We start from the raw sequence: 21,384 nt of genomic DNA on the forward strand, positions 1-21,384 counted from the left end.
ATTGGCCGAACGTGATGCCACTCTGGGCTTCATTTGCATAACCAGGTCGGGTTGTAGATGCAGGGGAGTGGGCAGGGAAGGGGTAGTTCTAGTGAACTGAACTTCTGCGTCGGTGTAGGCTACACTGTATTCTTAGAGAGGCACCTAACTTTAGTCATGCTGTGTGACTTATTTCAGGAGGGGAGAAAAACTATTTTGATTTTTTTTTTTTTATAGATAAATGACACTTTCCTGCAAGTGGAGTAGAAATATTCTCGCTTTAAAAAAATATTACAGAAGAAAACTTGGCACTGGTAAGTATCTGCCTTCATCTGCCACTCTTTATTCTGTCTGTACGTTGAGAATGAAGTGACCATGTCTTGTACAATGTGTGCACTTTTTCTGTATTTTATCACACAATTGTCAGATTATTATTATTTTTTTAATACTTATTTTTTTTTGTATTAATCAAGATGGGAACAATCCTGGTACATTTGGACAGTTAAAGACACAGATTGTAGTTTATTATTCTTTTGTACATTTTGTTACACACATTATTTTTCGATGGCATGGAGGGTAAAACATGTCATGCAATATCTACATCGCTCCTTCCCTAATGTCTGATTCATTGATGTGTTATTACACAGCCCTTTGTCTGTGCTCCTCCACAGATTGTGCGTCCCGTTTTCTGAGGCCGTCAGTGAAACGTTTGACATCTAAAAGCAGGTAAGCCACTGACTAACGCACATTGTGCCAGTTGCCAGTTCCACTGTGCGTGTGACAGCGGCTAACCTGGTTTTGGGAGAGCCACTCTTCCGTTTCCCACCGCCAGACAGTGTCCACGAGCAGGGAAGAGACCATGTGGGCAATGTGCACTCAACATGAGCTGTGTGCTCCCTGTGCACTGTAGCCCACTTCCTACTGGCCGTCACATACTGTACTTATTGTATATACTGTATCTCTGCCTGTAGTAGCCAGCAGATCATCGTCTCCTCTGGCGCGTATACGTCTTACTGCCACCTACTGTCAAGATTAAGGGTAATGTTGTGTGAAGTTTCTGTTTCATTTGTGGCTTTGAACAATGTAACCAAACAAGGACAAGATGTGACAAGAGCTAAAATGTGCATAATATGACCTTTCTGTATTTTGATGATATTATATTTTGATGAATAAATTCCAACTTCCTTTTATGTAGGTGTTTTGTAATAATTGTTAAGTAAAACGATGAGGAAAAATCAACCAACGCTCATACAACTGGTTTAGACCGGATGTATGTTCTCATGAAGACTGGTTTCCAGTTTAAGGTCAGGTGTCTGCGGGTGTTCTTGAAGTGATTCCAGGGTACTATCTATAGACGGTGAAGACTCAACTTTGTTCAAGATGGATGTAGAAAACAAAATGATCATTTTGGGGTGGTTTTCTAATCGTTAAATGAGCCGTGCCAAACATTGTTGTCGCTCGTAGTGTCCGTGGGGCGTGTGAATTAAAGTTTCTACTGAAATAATCTGTGATATCATGTATCTTACTGTAAACGTGCAATGTAATGCAATTCCTTGGTATCAGTCAGGGAGAGTTGCATTCCGTATCCATCATGACTCATTGTGACACAGAGGAATAGATGAGAGCAGTATGTCAGACTCATTAACTTGTGGCCCCATTAATCATCACAGAGTACTGTGGATGTGCAGACACTCACTCGCAACCAGTTTCTTTCTCGATCACCTGCTGCCTCTGTTGCGTCTTCCATAAAGATGGAGTCATGTGTTCAATATTCACCAGAAGTACAGTATAGAGTTTGTGACAAGGTTTTGTGGCGGCGCGCCTCTGTATGAGCAAAAATAAACATCATCATAATCTGTTCATGTCCCGTTTATGAGATTGGAGTTCAGATATGAAGTGGGCGAGGTTGGACTCATGTGGCAATAACTGGAAATTGCATGATACAAAAAATGTACAACACTGAGGATCAGAAAATAAAACTTTTGAAGCATCATGGTTCAGTGCATTGATTTTCTCTACCTGTAACTTAAATTCATCGCGCTCTAATTCAAAAGCTATCTCCGTTTTAACTTGTTTGTAATGTCCCTCCTGTTTGGCACCGAGGCCGGGGCCCGTCCAGACAGTGGGACCCAAATAAGGATTTGAAGCTTATCCAACTTATCCAGCTCTAAATCGTCTTAAGTATAATCCAGTTCCACGCAATTAATCACAATGTCTAAACGGCCCATCTCACATATTTTCTAATTCTTAAGACATTGCAGTGATTGATATTAAAGCACTGAAATGGAAAGAAACAATTGTGTTTTGCCTGGGAGTTTACCTGGCAAGTATCACCAGATAAGGGTATTAATAGAAATCCACAGGGTTTGTGTGTGAGGTTAGCCAGAGCACTGGGGAAACGTCACGTCACTCAGTGTGTGACACCCGGCATGAGTACTCTCCAGGGTAAACAAACAGGAAAGGGGTGGAGGACAACAGTGTTGTGCAGATGCCTGTAGCTGACCAGTGCTGTTGTTTATCCCATGCAAGGGACTTTTTTTCCCCCAATCAAAAATGACCGAGACATGTTTAAACAGTGAGTGGTTACTTAGACTAAACTAACATTTAGAACTAATTAGATTGGTATTCATCCTCCTCAAATGCTCACAGGTCTGCAGTGTTTTCCTGTGTCAAGTAAGCGTTGAGCAATTGTGATTTGATTTGCCGTATATTTTAAATGTGTTACTACAAATCACCAAAAAAACGACTCTTATTATATTATACTGCAACTTGAAGTTATGAATGGTTTCCAACATGTAGGAGTAATCACATTTTCTAGCTTGCATAGACGATGGAACAGTCAAAAATAGAAGAATTCAAATTGCAGCCTTTGTGATTTGCTAATTAGGATTGTCTCAAATTGCAATTTTGAGCCCATGTTTTGCATATATTCTTTCACATTATCCATGACAGCAGTAGCTGTGTCAGTAATGCCAAAATGTCATCTCTGCATCACAGGATGCACTTGGTGAAACCAGATATAAAATGCCCAGAATCACACGGTGCATCATTACTGGATGCGTTCCTCCTCATATGGAAATCATGCATAATACATCACCTATAATATATTTATAATGCCTGTGACACAGTGGCTTTGCTGCACTGTAATTGTACGTGTATGACTCCAGAAACAGTGCATTTTAAAAAGAAAAAAACAGACATTCACTCCACAATATTTATCTAAAACACAATACATACTTTTATTATATTTAAATACATAGTAATAATCTCTCTACATAAAAGGGTTTCTAAATTATTTTACATTTCATACAGATACATTGCAGTGTTTAGAGTAAGAAAAACTCTGTAAATATATTTTTGTCTCATGTATATACAGTATGTATAGACTGAATAATGACAAAGAGCTACAAAGAAATGTGGTCAAACGAGAGGTGACGTTGAAAGAACAGGGGACAAGTTTCCCTGTGGCCAATGCGCTCCATGTTTTATCTCCATGACGACTCTCGGGATGTCAGGACTGCAAGACACAAACATAAGTGGGGATGATGATCCCTTTGTTGGGAAAACACTTTTGTGCTAAGACACAGCAAGAGAGAGAACCTGGCTTCATTCAGTAAGGTATTATGCACACATGCCAATGAGGAAACACAAGCTGATGTAAAGAGCAGTTATTAGCAGGTCTCACACCCAGAGAAGGTGCAGAGAGGCTAGATGACTAAAGTCCTCAAGTCAACACACACATTTTGGGACAGAGCGCTGAGATGTAGGTCATTGCTAAAAGCGAGAAGGAGTTTCATGATCTCACAAAGAAAACCACCACACCTCAAATGACAAGGAGAAACACTAACACACTTCACATTGACCTGTGAGCGTCGTACAAAGGCGTACAATGTAAACTAAGTGCTACGACTTTGTAAAGTAAATATTGGTTAAAGTGGATTGGCTGGTCAAATTGTGACATAGACAACAGCATTCAGTGGGTTTGTTATCAGATCTTAGGTTAAGTAGTCAACGGTACGCTGAAGAACAGCGTTACGACAGGTCAAATGTGAGGTGTGACGACAGTAAAAGAACCAGATGCATCTATCCCCAATGAAGGAAAAGAAAAATACTGGAACAAACCATGGCCCTGTGTCACTACGTCTGAAATACATCTCTCCTATGAGCACAGAATTTGACAAAAATAGATTAATAAAAGCTATAGGCTCCTAAAAATAATTTGCACCTTCTAAAAGCAATGCAAAAAAATTAAAAATAGAAGAGAAAGATGCATTTCTGTGTAGGAGAACACGGGGCCCAGGCTTCACACTGGAGGAGAATGGGACAGTGCAATACATTTTTGCAGAGCCCTTTAAGAAAAGGCTCTTGCTCTTTGGAAGTACAAGTGTCACCAAAGTACAAGGCATTATAGAGATACAATCCCATGACACATAAACCGCATCCATACATAAAAAAAAGTCTGAATTGACATTGATCTCATATCTTTCCCTTGTCACAGTATAAAAAAATGTGCCACAGTCACTTCCAGGGTGATCAATGTGTTACATTAGGATACGGGGGAGAGCAGCTGTCAGCAATCAGATGATTGTTGAGTTAATGATAGGAAGGCAACTCTGTCTTAAAGAGGAGGGGGAGGGATTAAGAGCAAGTTCCCAGATGAAGTGAAGTATTAAAGTATCACAGAAGCAGCTTGTGTTAGTCCAGAAGCAAACAGAGGAAGAGGAGGAGGAGGAGGACGGGGAGTGAGAGGCAACACCAAAGGACAGATAGACCCAGAGCATTATAGGGGGCTATATGTAAGACATGTATTATGCTAAATCATTAAATTACCATTGACTGACAGATGTTACCTGGTTTCCTGTTGGACAATACCAGCGGTCAGTCACGCTAGTATCCACTAATGTGTCGTACTTTATCATCTTTTTTCCTCGAAAAAGGAATATAATTCACATAAATCAACATTATGTGCAACTGGAGAAGAGCCTAAAATGTCTTCTTTTTGATGCTGGTGCGGATACTTTGATGGAAACACAAAGCTACAGCAAAAGATAGCTTGTGTTCTCCAGTTCCCTCTCTCTGATTCACGTGGTGGGGTAATATTATACAAATGTATCGTTTTTACATAGTATTGTGTTGTTTTGAATATGGATCGCACCAACCATAACGACAAAGGTCACTGTTGTATATCTATTTACATATTTCCCCTTTAAAAGGACACGGGTGTACGTGATAAAATAGAAAGAGGATGTGGAAGCTTAAACTCATAATAACTCAACAATGGAACGTGGGAACACGAATCAGCAGAAGACGGAGAGTTATGCACAAAGAGAGGTTGGTCTGGAGTCAGCAGAAACAGCAGGGGCCCTCCACCATAAAGAATGCTTCCACTACCCAACACCCAAAAAACTGCAGCTATAGCTTTCAACCCAATCAAGACGGGGTGAGTAAAAGGGGCAAAGGACACTGGGACCAGGAGACGGCCAGGGCAGGAGAGTAGTAGAGCAGGACGGACTTGGGAAGCAGCAGAGTCTCACACATACACACCCTCAGGGTTGAGACTGGACACGAGAGGGTTTTGCAGGTTGCGTGGATGTCCTAAGAACTGTTTGGCTGTGGGACGTGGTGGCGATTCCACCAGAGTTGCACCGTGGCCTGAGGGAGACGGGAGAGACAACATTTTGACTATAACTTTTTCAGCAGCCTAGCATGCAACAGCTTTTTTTTTTTTTTTTTTTTAATTAACACCCATTTCCGTTTTTGTTTTCCATACTTTCATTCCTGTATCCTTCTTGCAGGAGATGTGCGAGCTCTAATTGCTCCAGTTGCTCCTGCAGCTCTGTGCGCGAGTTGGTGTGCACAGGCAGGACGCCTGCCTGCTGAATGAACTGCTGCAGGTTGCACTGCCTCAGCTCCTTATTCAGGTCCTCCAGCTCCTCCTGTTTGTCCTTAGATGGAAAAAGAACACTCATCAGTAATTAAAAAGACGACAAGTGAGAAATCAGAGACACTGCTGACTTGCTGAACACCGGGACCTGTAAACAGAAGTGAGCACAAAATATGGAAATGTGTTCTGCTCTCATCATTTATCTTGCCTTTAGGTCACATTACTTCCACTCACCACAAGGGGGCAGCAGAGCCCACAAGTCTATTCTCAAATTACTTGTTACTTTCAAACCATTAAGCCACAATGAGTCATCGAAGTTGCACAACTTTTAGATTCCAGTTGCCTGAGGTGTTCCTGGAGATGGATGCACAACAATGCTCATTTGCCTGGAGCATTTAAAAGATGCATCGACAGACCACATGTCGCAGGGAAATCCACTCAGAAGCCACTTTATTAGATACACCTCTTCAACTGCTTGTTTATGCAAATATCCTAACAGCCAATCACACGGCAGCAACTCGATGCTTTAAGGTATGTAGACACGGTCAAGTCAAACTGAGCTTCAGAATGTAGAAGTGACGAAAGTGAATTTGAGCGTGGTGTGGTTGTTGGTTTGAGAAAATGCTGGGGTTTTCACACACAACTGTCTCTAGGGTTTTACAGAGAATGGTGCAAAAAAAAGAGAAAATATGCCTTGTTGATGCCAGAGGTCAGAGGAGAATGATCAGACTGGTTTGACAAAGAGTAACTAAAACAACCACGTGTTCAAACCGAGGTATGCTGAAGGCCATTTATGAACACTCAGAAGACGTCACTAGCTGTCCTCTTTATCTAATAAATTGGCAGGTGACTGGAGAACCATTAGTGGCAATAATTGAGAGGGTGGAGATCATCTATTTGTCCAGAGAGACGGTGACAGATCTCAACTCTGTGCCCGCACATTAAACTGATGTTCACAAACCAGGTCAGTTAATCAGTCTTAATTGACTCTCCATGTGTGCTTAAATCAATGTGTCTGCAGAGCTCAGGAAGCAGAGGCAGAGGGTTATGTGTGTGTGTGTGTGTGTGTGTGTGAGAATGATGTTGGACTGAGGCGGTGTGCTGAGGCAGGTCACACCTGCAGCTCTGCCTCCATTAACCTAATGACAGGAATGCTGTGCTCATCACCACCTACACTTACACACACGTCTGGCAGCTTCAAATGCTCAGCTCCCTAATGACTGACAGTGCAAACCAGCACTTTGTCACCAACACTATGGACTGAATGTTACTAGTGTATAATGTCACTGTTAACGCCTAAAACTTTGAAGCAGATTGCTACATTCTGTTTTGCCATTATTTAAGACTTTGAGGAGACTGGTGGTCTCTTACTCCAGTTCAATTTTCCCAGCGCAATCTGTGGCAAAACATTCAAAACATCTACCATACTGCAATTACAGAGACATTACGGCAGTTTTCTTCAGTTCCCCTGGCTGAGACTAGTCTGCATTAGTTCCATAAAGTAGACACCAGAGTCCCTGGAAAGTCACAATAGTTTGACCACAAACTGTCATAAGTTGGAGCTGGGTAGATCCAATAAAAGGAGCTTTTGTTCTACCAGTAAATCCTCTTTAATCTCTTTTTACAAGACATATGTCACTGTAACACAAACAGAACGAGCAACCATATTTTCATAACATGCATACAAGAATATACCTGCCAAACCACTTCAGCTAATCAGACAAGACAACATTTCATACAAGGTAGGAGTATACAGTGTCCATGTTATTATAATTCCTTTAATGTCAAAATGCCACATAAATCATGTTTCGTTCACATTGTTGTTCTTTTCTTTTTAGGAGTGTCTCTGCACTGTTGTGTGTGTCTGCTGCAGTGTGCAGGTAGGAGAGGGATACAGGTTTACACTATTGCTACTAGAGGGTCTGTGCAACACACCTCAAATGGCAGAACATGGGCTGATGTGGATTTACAGCCCTCTCTCTAGAACTGTGACCTCTCTCCTTACCTGCAGCAGAGACTCTGCCTTCCCCAGAGCCTCGTCAGTCTCAGATAGCTGCTCCTCCAGCTCAGTCCTCTGCCTCTCCTGGCTCTGGAGCTCAGCCTTTACAATGCCCACGGACTCCTCAGGCCCGTTGGCTCCCACTTCTGCCTGACTCTCCCGCTGGATCTCTTGCTCGAGCTGGTCAGAGCGGACCGAGAAGTCGTGAAGCCGCCGTCCACAGTCATCCAGCTTGGCATGGAGATCCCCGAGTTTCCTCCTCATCCCTCGCTCTATTTCCACCTCTGCTTGAAGCTCCTCCTCCCAGTACTGCTCGTGTGCTAGCTCGGCCTGGTTCCTCCGCATCACTTGCTCTAAGGTGTCCAACTCTTCTTGCAGACGACTATCAGAGACTGGTGAGGGACAGGGAGAATTATCCCAGGAATGCGAGTCCCTCTCTAGGGCTTCAAGCTGCGTCTCGATGGCCCTTAATCTCTCCTGTTGCTGAAGAACTTTCCTAAAGACCTCATCTTTGGATGGGCCTATAGTTGGTGAAGGAGAGGGAGATGGCACATGAGATGATACAGGGCTGGGCGAGGGGGATGGAGAAGCTCTCTGTTCTGGAGAGTCCAGAGGAGACCTCTTAATCTGTTTGGCTTTGGTTCTAGGAGAGGTGGATGGCCCGAGGTTAAAGGTCAGTGCTTTCTTAGGCTGGTTTCGTTTTGAGGGCTCTGGCTCAGAATGTTTGGGCAGCGGAAGAGGAGTTGGTCTGTCTTGTTTTGAGCCAGGTCCGTCACTGCTGCTCGGGCCAGTGCGCCGCAGAAAAAATTGAACTTCACTGCCATGCTGGCCTAACTTAGCTAGAGACTCCAGTGGCTTTTCTGTGGCCAAAAGCTGCCTCTCTGTATCCCTTAGACGCTGGATGAGAACGTAACGGCCTGTTTGACCTAGAAGAACCAGAAACAGAGAGACACAGAGTGAGTGCAAGTAAACATGGATCGAAAAACACACACATTAGCAAGCTTTTTTTTTTTTGTAAAATGATATTACACATATTAAGCAAATCTATTATCGAGTTACTTGTAAAAGACACCTTAGACTTCTTCAGTTGTTTTTACTCCTCCCACTGGTTCTATGCAAGTTATAATATGCGAACATACGACATCAGATGCATTACAATGATGCCTTATTCCTCTAAATCTCTGCCCCTGTGGACTGGAATGAAAGGCTGTTGCGTAAGACTCACACAACATGTAACAAATGTTCAAATAACTTCAAGTTTCCACAAGGACCTTGAAATTAGGACAAATCCTCCCTGATGGCTTGGCAGACAGCTCCCTGATAGAAGGAGGGAGTGCTAAATCTGGAGTTATGTTGTTAAATGCTACTGCATCATATGGCTCACAAAGCCACAGGACACAGCGGCAGAGAGCCAACTCCAATCTAAACTGACCACCAGGAAAAGGTCAGTGTAGAACAGGACTACTCTAACCTTGGCATGTCCTTTTGTTTTGTCTGTGTTCAAAACTCATTGTTTGGGATGTTATCTGATCACTTAAGGTATTTCGATAAACTGTCAAGCAGACGGATGACAACTGAGGCCCCTTTGAGAATGGGTACTGACATCCATGCGTCCTTGATGTGTCTCCTGTGATCAGACCTGGTGTCTCCACACCCGTTATTCAAATACCCACTGTCGTCGTGTCTGTTTGCAAAAACAAAATCCTGTCTTTACTGAGTCTGAACGTACCAATGTGTTTAAGTTGACGTGTGTGTGTGTGACTAACATAGAGAGAGGAGGGCACTAGTCGTGCTGCTGTAACATTAAAGACGTTTTAACAGAAAAAAGAAATCCTAGAAATGACCAGTGTTAATATTGTTGCAGTGATTATAAAAAAATGATTTGAATTGTAAAACCACCTCAAAAAGTTTCTGTGATCAAATCTGAAGATAAACTCAGGACAGATTGGGAGTGCTCAGAACAGTACTTAGTGCGATCTTGATCTGACTAGATCACTGTGGAATGATATAAACTGTCTAGGTTAGACACTGCTATGACAAAAGGATGACACAATTATTTCAGATATTTTTCAGATACTTACCAATGGCCTGTGCCAAAGCAATGACCACATCCTGGCAGGATGTCTCCTCAGATAAGCCGCACACCACTCGCACCACTCCATCCACCCACACTTTGAGCTCCATCTGGGACCAGGAAGGGCGGGAAAGATGGAAAGAAGGGTTTCAAAACAGGTCACTTCAGCTTGGCGCGACTCAGATCAACACTGCATGGCATCAGCTCTGTAAAAGATAAACAGAGACCCAGGGCTCAGAGGTGTGTGCTCATGTGATTGATGATTAATCCAGAGGTCTCACTTCCTAGTTGGAGCAAAGGAATAAGAAATAATCTGCTTTTAAAAAAAACTGCAAACATCCAGTTTGATCTCACTGACTTGATGCTGATGTCATCAGCCAACCCTCAAAGAGAGTATGACACAACTTTATGTAAATAAGACACACTGGAGGCGATCATATACAGCAGGCACACAGTGTTCCTGTTTGTAGGACTCTTGAAATGCCAGGTTCTGCACCAAAACACCGACGTCACAAATGTGTTGTGCTGACTGACAACATCATTGTATTGTACATTTCAACACTAGCAGCCAACAGGTAGAGAAGAGGAGCATTTTGTAAAAATCCTAGTGGTTGGTTAAAACTCACAGTGGTATCTGGTGGACCTGGGAGCATAAACGCCAATCTGTAACCCAATTAAGCGCTCTGCTGCCCTCCTTCAAAGCTGTTATGATAGCTTACTGCCGATGGGAACGGACAGAGAAAGTGGAGCAACTCAAGTGTGTCTATGTTTGGGGAAAGTGTGTTTGTGCAGGACGACAGAACAAGTGTTTGATCCGCCTCAGCAGGACCAAAACTGGGTCTCATCAGACCTTAGAGAGCAGAGCAGCAGGTAATTCAACATGCATCCAGGCGGCAGGTTTAATCTAAAATAATATCATTATGTTCAGTCAGCTCAGTCTGCATGTCTGTACTTTTACAGGCAGGCTTCAAAAACAAGGCAATAAAATACCGCAGTGCGAAGAAAAAGTGAACTGCCTCGGGCCGTGGTAGGATTGTCTGTGCAGCTTGCCACAGCAAATGAAACTTTGTAGCCTAAGTGGGCAAAAGACAACGCTTCACCTAGTGTAAGACAGATGGTGTTCTCTTTCTGACCGTCTCTGCTTCTCCATGGGAGGTGTTTAAAACTGAGCCCTTCCATTATCTTGCCCCTTATTCAGTGCCTGGCTCTGCTCCACTGGCTGCCTATAGGGAGCTGCTTTGGAGGAATGCACTGACTTCATCTGCCAGCCGGAAGAATTCCTGCTTTTCTTAACAAAGCCCTCGCCCTGCCCCTGCTGACCTGGCTGCCCCACACCACCATTACTCCACCGCTGTTTGAACGCAAAACACAGGCAGTGCTGGGGAGCAACAGCCACATGTGATGTGGCAACAGTGGCACAAAGCAACAGATCAACAACACCACCACCAAATACTGAGGGCATGACGACACCGCTCACACTCCAGACCTGCGGAACGAGATAGATAACGTGAAACTTTTCTATCTAAAGTTGGAGATAGATAATGGATGATCACATGTCTGAAAAATTTGTTGGAGCAATCTGAACAGAAAGTAACTGCATATGAAAACGGAGAGCTGCTTCAAGAAAAAAAACAAAAAAAAGACATTTCAACAGAGAAGACTGGTCAAGGTTTTTTTTTCCAGGGCACAAAGTTTGAGTAGTACTTGGTAAAATACTTAACCAAATAATTCTGTAACTCCCAATTTCAATGTGGCACCTGATCTTTCACATAAAAAAAAATGGTTTTAGTATTAAATGAATTTATACCTGAATTTACATATATACTGTATGTATATTGATTAGTAAGTTGATCTATTTCTTTTCCTTTTATTGTGTATTAAATATTGCTTATTTGCTTTCATGATCACAAAAGAAAATGTGCTTCATTTATCTAATTTCTTTATAAATATGTATTATTTTCTCTGTACAAAAACAAAATATTTTCAAAATCTAGGAATGCTATCTTACAGGCCAGTGCTAACATACATAGTATCTCTACAAAGCATCTTCACACCATTAAGGAATAAAAGTATGTGGAAGGAAAGTGTTTCCAGATCTCAAACAAAGGTTTAACTCTTGACATATTTGGTAAAATATGTGCCTATGTGTTTTGCAAAATAAGGTCAAATAAAGTTAATGTGCAAAGTAAGGTGTTTTATTCTGAATATATAAAGTAAAGTACCGACTAGATCACACACAAACGCACAAACATCTTCCAGCTTGGAATGTCACTCTCCCATGCTAATTCTTGTCCCTTATGGCTCTTGAAATACGATAATCTGCACTAACAGGAAACAAACAGGTCATGTGAGTCTCAGGTTGCTGTCTCTTCTCTGTGTTGCAGGCACAGCAGCACCGAGAACCAGACATCCGCCTGACCCGGCTCCTGTGTCACTTCTCACTGTAATACAGACACTGGAGAAGGACTTGTATATTGTTTGTGAAAGATAGCCTCAGATGCATAAAGTGTTCCATTTTTACATAGCCCAAGAAGAATTATACAAATTTTAGTGCTGAAAGTTAACAAAGAAATTGTTTTCATATTTTCTCCTTTAGTCACTGAGCTGTTTAGTCCATAAACAGTCATAAAATGCTGATTGGTGTTTCCCAAACCTTAAAATTATGGTGTTCTCAAATGTCTTGTTTTGTCCACAAACCAAAAATACTTAATTTAATGTCACATTTAAGAAGCTGAAACCAGAAAATATGTTTTTATCATCCCCTATTATGCCCCCCTTAATAGATATCATTCACAATAGTGTAGAAGTCAAATAGTGTGCAAATCAATACACAAGTTATCTAGAATGCAGGCTCCAGCTACTGTAAAACATTGGTATCAGAGTCAACATGCAAATGCTGTGAACAAATGCAGGCTGCGGACTGTTTTGCGTATATATTCAGAGTTACTGATTCAGAGTTATACCTATTCTAAACCAACCCACAAAAGTTATCCAAGACTCCCCACGTCAACATTCCGTAACTCCCAACCACACCCCTTCTTCCCCCTCCCCAACAACAACAACAACAACAAAAGGTCTCACCTCGACTTTCACCCTTGCTCCACCCACCTTAACAACTCAGGCCACAGTTTCAGATGAAACTCGGAAATCTCGACTGTCACATTCTCTCAAAAGAAGAAAAACAGACTTGGTGAGTCAAATGGAAACATGATTATCTCCCACTCCAAGCAACCACACAAAACACATGCAACATTCAGTCCTACTGTACAGCACTGGCAGTGTGAGAGGTAGACAGTGAGAAGGGGGGGGGGGAGTAAACATAGAGAAAAGAGCAGTGATTGGAGTCATGTGCCATTGCTTCTTCCTCTTTCCCCTCGTCATCATTCATCCATCCTGCTAACCCGTTTTGCGTCTTTCATCACCCTGTCTGTCTATCATCAACAGCCTCCAAACTCCTCTGTGAATTTGACTCAAGGCAGAATCAGTTAGCATCACGGCACTGCAGACACACGGGGCATGATTCGGCTTGTCTCTGTGCCACTCTGTCTGAGCAAACAGTGTCACTCTGTGAAGTGATGGAGGACAGGCTGGGTACACAGAAGCTCCCTGATGCCAAAAACTACCACTGTTTATTTGAAATACATGACAAAATGTTTGGGGGGGAAAAAAAGAAAAAAAAGTTGCTGTGCATTGTGGTTTGATTTTTTTTTCTTTCCCTTCTAGAGCTTGACGCCTTGATATGATTTATTTTTATTACAATTTAATAACAAACACATCAGACTGTGGAGATACATAAAACACATGCTCCCCTCTTATTTTTGTATTTCTTTGAGAGTTCAAAAATGTACACTACGCCTGCACAGACACAGTACAGACAAAAAAGAAGAAGAAAGAACAGAAAGCATAAGCATTCCTGCAGCTGGACAGACACACCCTTAACTTCCTTTGCAAAGGTCAAAATGATTTATTAGCGTCAGTTAATTTCATCAAAAAAAATGTACTGTAGTTTCTCAACACCTGAGCCTTTACGCTACATGAAGAGTGTGCTTACTGGTGTGTGTACTATGTGTGCGCGTTCACTGCAATGGTCAAGGGTTGGGTATCTATTGTACAAGCTTTTATGTTAACGTACATTTGTAAGCAGATACCATTTATCTATGAGAGTTGGTTCCAGCTCCAGCTCTGACGGTGCTATCTCTGCCGTAGCAGAGATCTGAGGAACAATGGCAGGGGTAAAGCATCACACACTACACTGCCTCAGATCTGAACCCCAGTTAAGTACACAAACACTACACACCATACACCGAGTGGACAAACAACAACCAGTATCGGTATCAGCAGAGGAAAGACGCCCCTGGCCCAGGGTGGTTCAAGTGTACATAATAGGTTTGACATCACTGTTGGAGGACAATGGACAGTGCTGAGAGAGGCTGTGGCCTCTGTGCCACTCTGCTCCAGGTTGGCAGGGACATACAAACACTCAAAGAGCCACTAATACGCTGGCACCAAGCAGCTTGGTCTCATCTATACTGCAGACTGAGACACTATTATTGTTCTTATTCCACACTCAGCAGACAGCATTGTCTCTTTTGTGGTCTCTGGCATCGCCGTGTCGCCTGCCATGATGCGCCACAGCAATGTTTACTGTAATTCAACTGTGTCCACACATTAGCACCGATAAAACCAACAAAAGACAAAACAGATACTTTCTTTTTGTCCTCCCTCGCCTCCTACTTTGCATTTTTTCCATCCTCCTCCTCCTTCATTGTGCAGTGTTTGAATCTACCAAGCGAGTGTTTGATGACCAATGAGACCAAAAACACACAGTCCACAATGTGCCCATGGAGCAGCACAGTATTTATTCATCATGACAGAAAATCATCTTTCAGCTTTGGTAATTATAATAAGCTCTCAGTGGAAATCTGGTGTTGAATCACATGGGTATTCAAAGTCACTTATTTATGATACAGCAAGGAAAAGTTTGTAATGTGTGAAGCCAGCTTGCAGCTCTTAAGAACACACACGTGTACATGAGAAACAAAACAACTTATGTGTAAAGTAAGTATCCGGGTGGTGTAGTAAAAAAAAAAGAAGAGTGTTTCAAAAGAGCATAATCAACCCCAGGAAGAAAAGATGAAGGAAACTGAACTTATTCCCACTCGAGATTTTTTAAATAGTTTAAAGTTTGATATGGTTTGTTTTCACAAATGTTCCATTACCTTCAGAGTTGCCCAACTCCATGTCTCATTTCCAAAGATCTGAATTGTTGATAAAAGTAAGAGTTGCCTCAAGGACTGAACTGAATTAATCAAAAACATCTGCACAAATAATGTCTTTGGGCTCATTCAGAAGATGTTAGGGAGATGATTCATAGGATATAATACCACGAGAGGCCTAGTCTTATCATTTAGTCTTTTTATGATCATATCTCACACAGACAGACCTTCCAGATCTATGGCAGTGAAGGCAAACCTTTCTAAATTCTTCAAGAGTCATCAGCAGCTCCCAAAACACCATGCAGAACTCACCATCAGTGGGGGCTCCTGTGTTTGCAGTCAGACTGTGGGGAGTGGTCCACTGAGGACGATATAAATCTAAGATCTGAGGGTATGTACTGGGGGATGTTATATTAAACTTTAATAAGTCTCCAATGTTGTCTCACCCCGTCACAAACAAGACAATTTGCTTTTATAGCATTTGACAAGGCAGTAAAATGCAGGGAAAATCGTCACAGCTGGATGATTTAGTTTGTCTGGGAGCAGTCTTTTCACTTTGTGGTAGATGCACTGATGATGAACTTCTTTCGCTCAGCTTTTAAAAAAACAAACAAAAAAAAATGGGGTGTTTTTATTTGTGCAGGCAAAACAATTCTTACGACACGGCACTGTCAGGCATTAGTGTTCTCTTATATATCTTATGAATAATGCATTTCTCACAGCCCATTAATTTGGCGAATATTTCTCAGAACAAAGTCCAAATGCATGTGACCGACTCGCTCTTTGAAATTGCGTGCCCCCACCATGAATGCATCCCTGCTCTATTGACATGTTAATGACTCAGCGCAAGGGAATCAGCAACAGTACTAATAAGCTTTGGTCGTCATACTCTCATCCAGGGATCTGTTGCTGCAGCCGTCAGCCATCTCCATTATAATGATTGGCCTCTCCAAGTGTGAAATCTCAATGAGAGTGAATCGGAGGTTCATTAATCCAGCAAACATCTTTGCCTCCAAATCAAGGGCAAATATTGGCAGTGTTGCTCAGTATTTACAAAATCAAACTTCTTACTTCAAGGTTGCAAACTCAAATCTCCAAAAGTTGCACGAAAAATGATGTTATTCTTCTATTTGCTGATAGATCTCATGTACAGTTCCTAATCAAACATGCCGCGTAATCTCTGTGCATGTAATCGATGATTGATGAGAGATTAAAGGTTGAAGTCGTCGTCTCCAGTTGATCTGACGCAGACCTCAACACGGTCATTCAGGAGTCTGGTCATCACCTGTGCCTGTCACTACCCACTACAGTCACAGTGTGTAAAAAAACAGCACTTAGTGTGAAATCCCAGACATCATAAATCACAAGCAGCACTCGCACAGACTGGCTTGAACCACAAGAGAGAATAAAAAAAGAAGGTGAGTAGAAAATAAGCATCTTTGTTTGATGTTAATCCTTAAAAAAACACAAAGTATGTTTTGTGTTCATTATTCTGCTTTGGAAACATTAAGTAACCATGGCACACTTTCAATAAAAGACACTCTAAAGCTTGAGGCAACTGGCCACAATAGTTTACACAGTCCAAACACTCCCGGATTATTAAGTTCCTCATACCTGGGCTTGGCGCTAGTCCTGCACTTGCTTGCTCTAACCCCGGAAACAAAGCGGAGGCAAGGAATGCGTTTGCGCTGACTCATCCACCCACTGAACAAGCAACTAATGGTGAGAATGATAACGCAGGATTGTACATAGCCTTCGGATAGGACCAGACAAAGCTGGCCTCCGCTGAGAGCTCAGCTCAGGATCAGTGGCATGGTTGCCTGCAGTCTTGAACCCTGTGAGCACAGGAGTTGGCATTGTTGAGTGAAGAAGAGAGGAAGAAGGATCTCAGACTGTTAATGAGCGCCCATGTGAAATCATATACTCTCAAACTAACTCAGCAATGCTTGTGGGGAAGGAGGACATTACTGTGTTCCCGGTCAAATTTGTACACACATAGGATTTATGACATGATATATGCTATTATAACCAAAATCATATGTTAAGCATAGATTGCAGACAGGCAGGCTCAATCTAAATGACGATGCTTAATTTTGGACTCATGCAACATGCAACTAAAAGCGAACCAGCTAATTTAAAAGGGTGCATTTAACACAGCACATTAAAGAAAATGACTGAGCTTAAATATACCAACGTATGCCATTTATAGCCTTCGAGTTTGCAGGTGCATGTGTGGCCACTCCATTATCACATCCTGCGTGCATACATGTGTCATAGATGAATCAGGAATGCCATGGCCTCCACTTTAGCAAGTTTCAAGCTAAATTCATGAGTAATTTAAAAGTTGCTCTCCGTGTCTGCTGTTATCAATTATGCACTCATATATTTGTTTTCTCCTTTTTGCACAACTCAAACATTTTGAAAAGTGGCTAAAACTATGCAATCATAATAAATCAAACTAATTGTTCCAACACAAACATAAAGGAATACTAAAAACACTGCTCAATTATTCACTCCAAGTATCCACATGTGATGCAATTCACATAACTGTGACTTCTCCAGTGGAAGGATTGAAGGATGGCTATTTTGTCAGTGACAGACTAGTGTCAGTCTTACATCATACTTTAATTTCATACAACACATGATGCAATGTGCACTTGCCAGTCCTCATCTGAGCTGAAGGGAATATTGCCATTAGCATGCCCAAGGAAAAAAAAAAATCAATGTGTTGCTGCACAGAAAAAAATGCATATAAGCGAGCTCAGAGCATCACACTTGCATCCCCCACACAGCTCAGTCTGTCACATCATATGCTACTGCAATATACAAGTCAAGAGATATAGGTTTGGTCTTCATTAAGGCCGTTATCAATCAAGGACAGAGCAGGTGCACATTCCTCTGTAGGGTTGTAATGATAATATTACACAAAAAAAAAATACAAGACTCTAAGAATAAGAAAACACAGAACCATCCGCTGAGTGAATGTTTACACAGATGAAAGTCAAGAACTCCACCCAACTCCCTACCAAGACATCAGTCTGAGGCCATGAACAGCATCTGGCGAGTTCACCAACTACTACTGTGGCTAATCCAATTCATTCACTGCTGGATTCGATTAGTTTTGACTTTGAAACTGAAACCCATAGTTCCTGGATGCGTCACTTCTTGAACAACTGCCAGAGGATTTGACAGAAACCCTGAGGCTGTACAGATTAACACACTCTACAGCTAGGGTCAGTTGTGTCTTCTCAGATCCTGAACAATATTTACTTAGGGAGACCCAGCATACCTTGGACCTTGGGCAGAGAATACAGGTAAACATGACCATGGAGTGAGAGACATTGAGTATCGGTGTGTGCTTGTCGACCATATCTCAGCACAACTGCATAAAATGTTGCTACAGATGGATAAGATATAATCTCTTCATTGCAGTAAAGTAGTATCATTGCACAAAAAAGGCTATTGTGTAAACTGAGATACAGTCAGTATTGGGGGTGTAGCATGTTGACACTGGAATGTACTAAACACAATGAAATTACGACATCATTCACAATAAAGCTTTTGTATTGTGACCACAATTTCCACCATTACATATGACAATGCTCACTTGTAGGTAAAGCTTTCTATTCATCGTCTCATTGATCGAATATAGGTTCCAAAGCTGATCACACATTTGATTCAAGTTTTTTTTTTAAATGTCAATCTTAAATGTACCCATGTGAAACACTAAAAACATAAAAGGGTTTTTTCTCTTAGATGTGGATCACAAGACTTAGGGTGGGCCTCTCAATAGGCCTGATTTATAGTTTGATAGGGAGGTGTCCCTCACAACTCTCTCTCCCTGTCATTATTGAGAGGAGGAGTAACCATCATGTCTATCAGAACAGTGTGGGGGAAAGGATGCATTGACAGTCCAGATGAGTAAGGAACAGGTAGAAGGGGAAGGTTACAGATTTATAGACGTTTTCCCAGTATCCCAGGAGCACCACTGGGACTAAAGACAATATATCTGTCTGGCACTTCCAGAAAGCTGCCTTTCAACCCTTTGACTCAAAATCACCGTGGTGATCTCTGGCATGGATACACATGTGTAAACACACAGAGTAATGCTGATACGGCTGCTGTTGCTGCTGAGTTTACATACAAGAGATAAGTCACCTCTTTGGAACAGCAAAAAAGTGGGAGGAGGGGAGGAGTTTGGACAAAGCCGTGTGGGGCAGACCAACAGAAATAGGTCAAATGTATGTCAAAATAAAACTGACAATTACTATGGGAGGTGTAGCACAGAAAACAACTAAGGCTTTTCATAAAGGCACACTCTTGTAAAGTAGGTTTACTGCATTGCCTGGATGTCATTGCAAGGTAAAACCTTGAGGGAGGGTACATTAGAGGGGGTTCCAGATTTTACTCCAGGCAGTTCAATAAATCTGCATCTTGGAGTAGGGCCAAGGTCTGAGTCAAAAATTGTACCTTAAATCACAAAAAAAAATGATAACTTAACACTTACAAGCAGACTTCTCTGTTCTATCAATGCTTTTGGTCTCCGTTTTTGACTATAATCTAAGGCCAGATTCATATTTTTCCTGTCAGCGCGTCTGCAGAGGTCCACCAGTCGCCATCGTCAGCCAATGTTCGTGGTGGTACACTACATGCTGCCTGTACATGCTTTTTCAGTCCAATTGGTGAAACACTATAGTTATGGTCAAAGAAGACAACAATGAAGAAGATGATGACCAAAGGAGTAATGTGAGGAGGTCTTTTGTTCAAAAACAACCCATCGCTCATACAAATGGGTGTGACCTCCTTGTGAGAAATTGCCGCTACAGGAATGGAATGCGAGATCCAGCAAGCTTGCGTAGAATGCAAGACTGGCATACAACCTTATTTAAGTATGAACACAACTGTGTAGCTCCTCTCTGTGTCATAAAATGCACAAAGTAGGGAGGGCCCCAAAGATTCACATATGAGAGGTTGTACTTTGAGCAATAAATGTCCATGCTACATGTTGTTGAAAAAATGAAGATGTTTATGTCTTTGGTAAGAGCTTTACCTGCCACAAAATTGCATTTTCACGTCACATTTGTTCAATCAATCATATCAAAAGAGGCATGTAAAATAATGGCTTACCCCCTTGTACTTTTAGTACTTTTACCAAGCTCTACTTCTCATCAGTGTGCATTTGTTCACCAGGAGATGACATCTACATGTGCTTGTTTTGTTCCTAATATGCTTGATCAAACACATCTACATTCAATGACAGCACCAACGTCAAGCCTCTGAGCTTGAGGGATGAGTCTGTCAAATCCACCTGCCTCCCTCCTCTCCTGTCTGTTGTGTTATATTAGTAGTTGTGAGCCCTGAGGCAGACATTTTCTCTTTCTTACTGGCATCTTGACCCCCCTTGCTGGACACAGAATGTGGCCCTTGGCAGAGTCACCCTGTTATTTACTGCACAGAGAGCTCTGGGAGGAGAGTCCACAAAATATGGCTGGTTGGATAAGGGAGCAACCTGCTGCTCACTCTCACACAAACACATCCATGGACACGCACTCAGTCACATGACCACCCCCAGGGCTTTGGCAGAGATGTTTACTACTCCATGATCACGACGGAGTAGAAGTGAGAACCATGGATACTCAGACGGTCCATAATCACAGCGACACACCTGAGAACTGTGAATGCTTTAAATTACAGTAAGACAGGAAATGACAAGCCACTGGTTTGATGACATGACAGCGCAAACACCTATGAAGGCTACAGGAAGTTCACCCTGACAGGATATGACCACATTCACTTATGTGGACTTCATGATTAGCTGGAATTACTTCAGAACATGGTGGACAAAACCCTGTAAGGACATTCTGTGAGTACGACCTGCACATGTTGGATAAATAAAAAAGAGATCAGAGAAAGCCAAACAGTTGGCAACAAGACATTCCCTAAAGGTTAATGTTTCTCAAACTACCGGTTGGATTCAAAAGGTATGCACTTGTTTCTGATCAGTGCAGAATTTTGTACAACACAAAAAATGTGCTTGCATGTCCTCTTAAAAAACTTACTTGTCTTAAGATAATAAAAGCAAAGCCACAGAAAAAATTCCTTCTCCAAATCCCCTTCTTCCTCTCAGTAATTATAGCTTTCCAGCTGACAAACTACAGGTCTACTGTGTTTGTCTTTGAATCTGCAGATACAACAGGTAAAGTAAGCACGGTGTGTGCTGGGCTGGATGCCA

At 42.0% G+C, this 21,384-nt stretch overlaps 1 protein-coding gene and 1 long non-coding RNA gene across 5 annotated transcripts in view; one reads left to right on the forward strand and one right to left on the reverse strand.

Moving 5' to 3' along the window:
* The first annotated feature begins 92 nt into the window (after window positions 1-92).
* Window positions 93-1,972, forward strand: LOC131470201 (uncharacterized). Its single transcript, XR_009241870.1, has 2 exons — window positions 93-293; window positions 651-1,972. It is a non-coding gene; the product is annotated as an uncharacterized LOC131470201 (long non-coding RNA).
* A 1,221-nt stretch (window positions 1,973-3,193) lies between these two features.
* Window positions 3,194-21,384, reverse strand: part of rassf7a (Ras association domain family member 7a) — a 35,602-nt gene continuing 17,411 nt past the window's right edge. For 2 of the 4 annotated variants that reach the window (XM_058645984.1, XM_058645983.1), the window contains 5 exons: window positions 9,944-10,142; window positions 7,869-8,788; window positions 5,750-5,924; window positions 5,524-5,631; window positions 3,194-3,496 (listed from right to left, as the gene is read on the reverse strand). In XM_058645984.1, the coding sequence (XP_058501967.1) occupies window positions 3,465-3,496; window positions 5,524-5,631; window positions 5,750-5,924; window positions 7,869-8,788; window positions 9,944-10,046 (1,338 nt within the window). In that variant the 5' untranslated portion in view covers window positions 10,047-10,142 and the 3' untranslated portion in view covers window positions 3,194-3,464. The other 2 variants (XM_058645985.1, XM_058645986.1) reach the window with 2 other exon arrangements.

Source organism: Solea solea, chromosome 12 (assembly GCF_958295425.1).
Source record: "Solea solea chromosome 12, fSolSol10.1, whole genome shotgun sequence".
NCBI lineage: Eukaryota > Metazoa > Chordata > Actinopteri > Pleuronectiformes > Soleidae > Solea > Solea solea.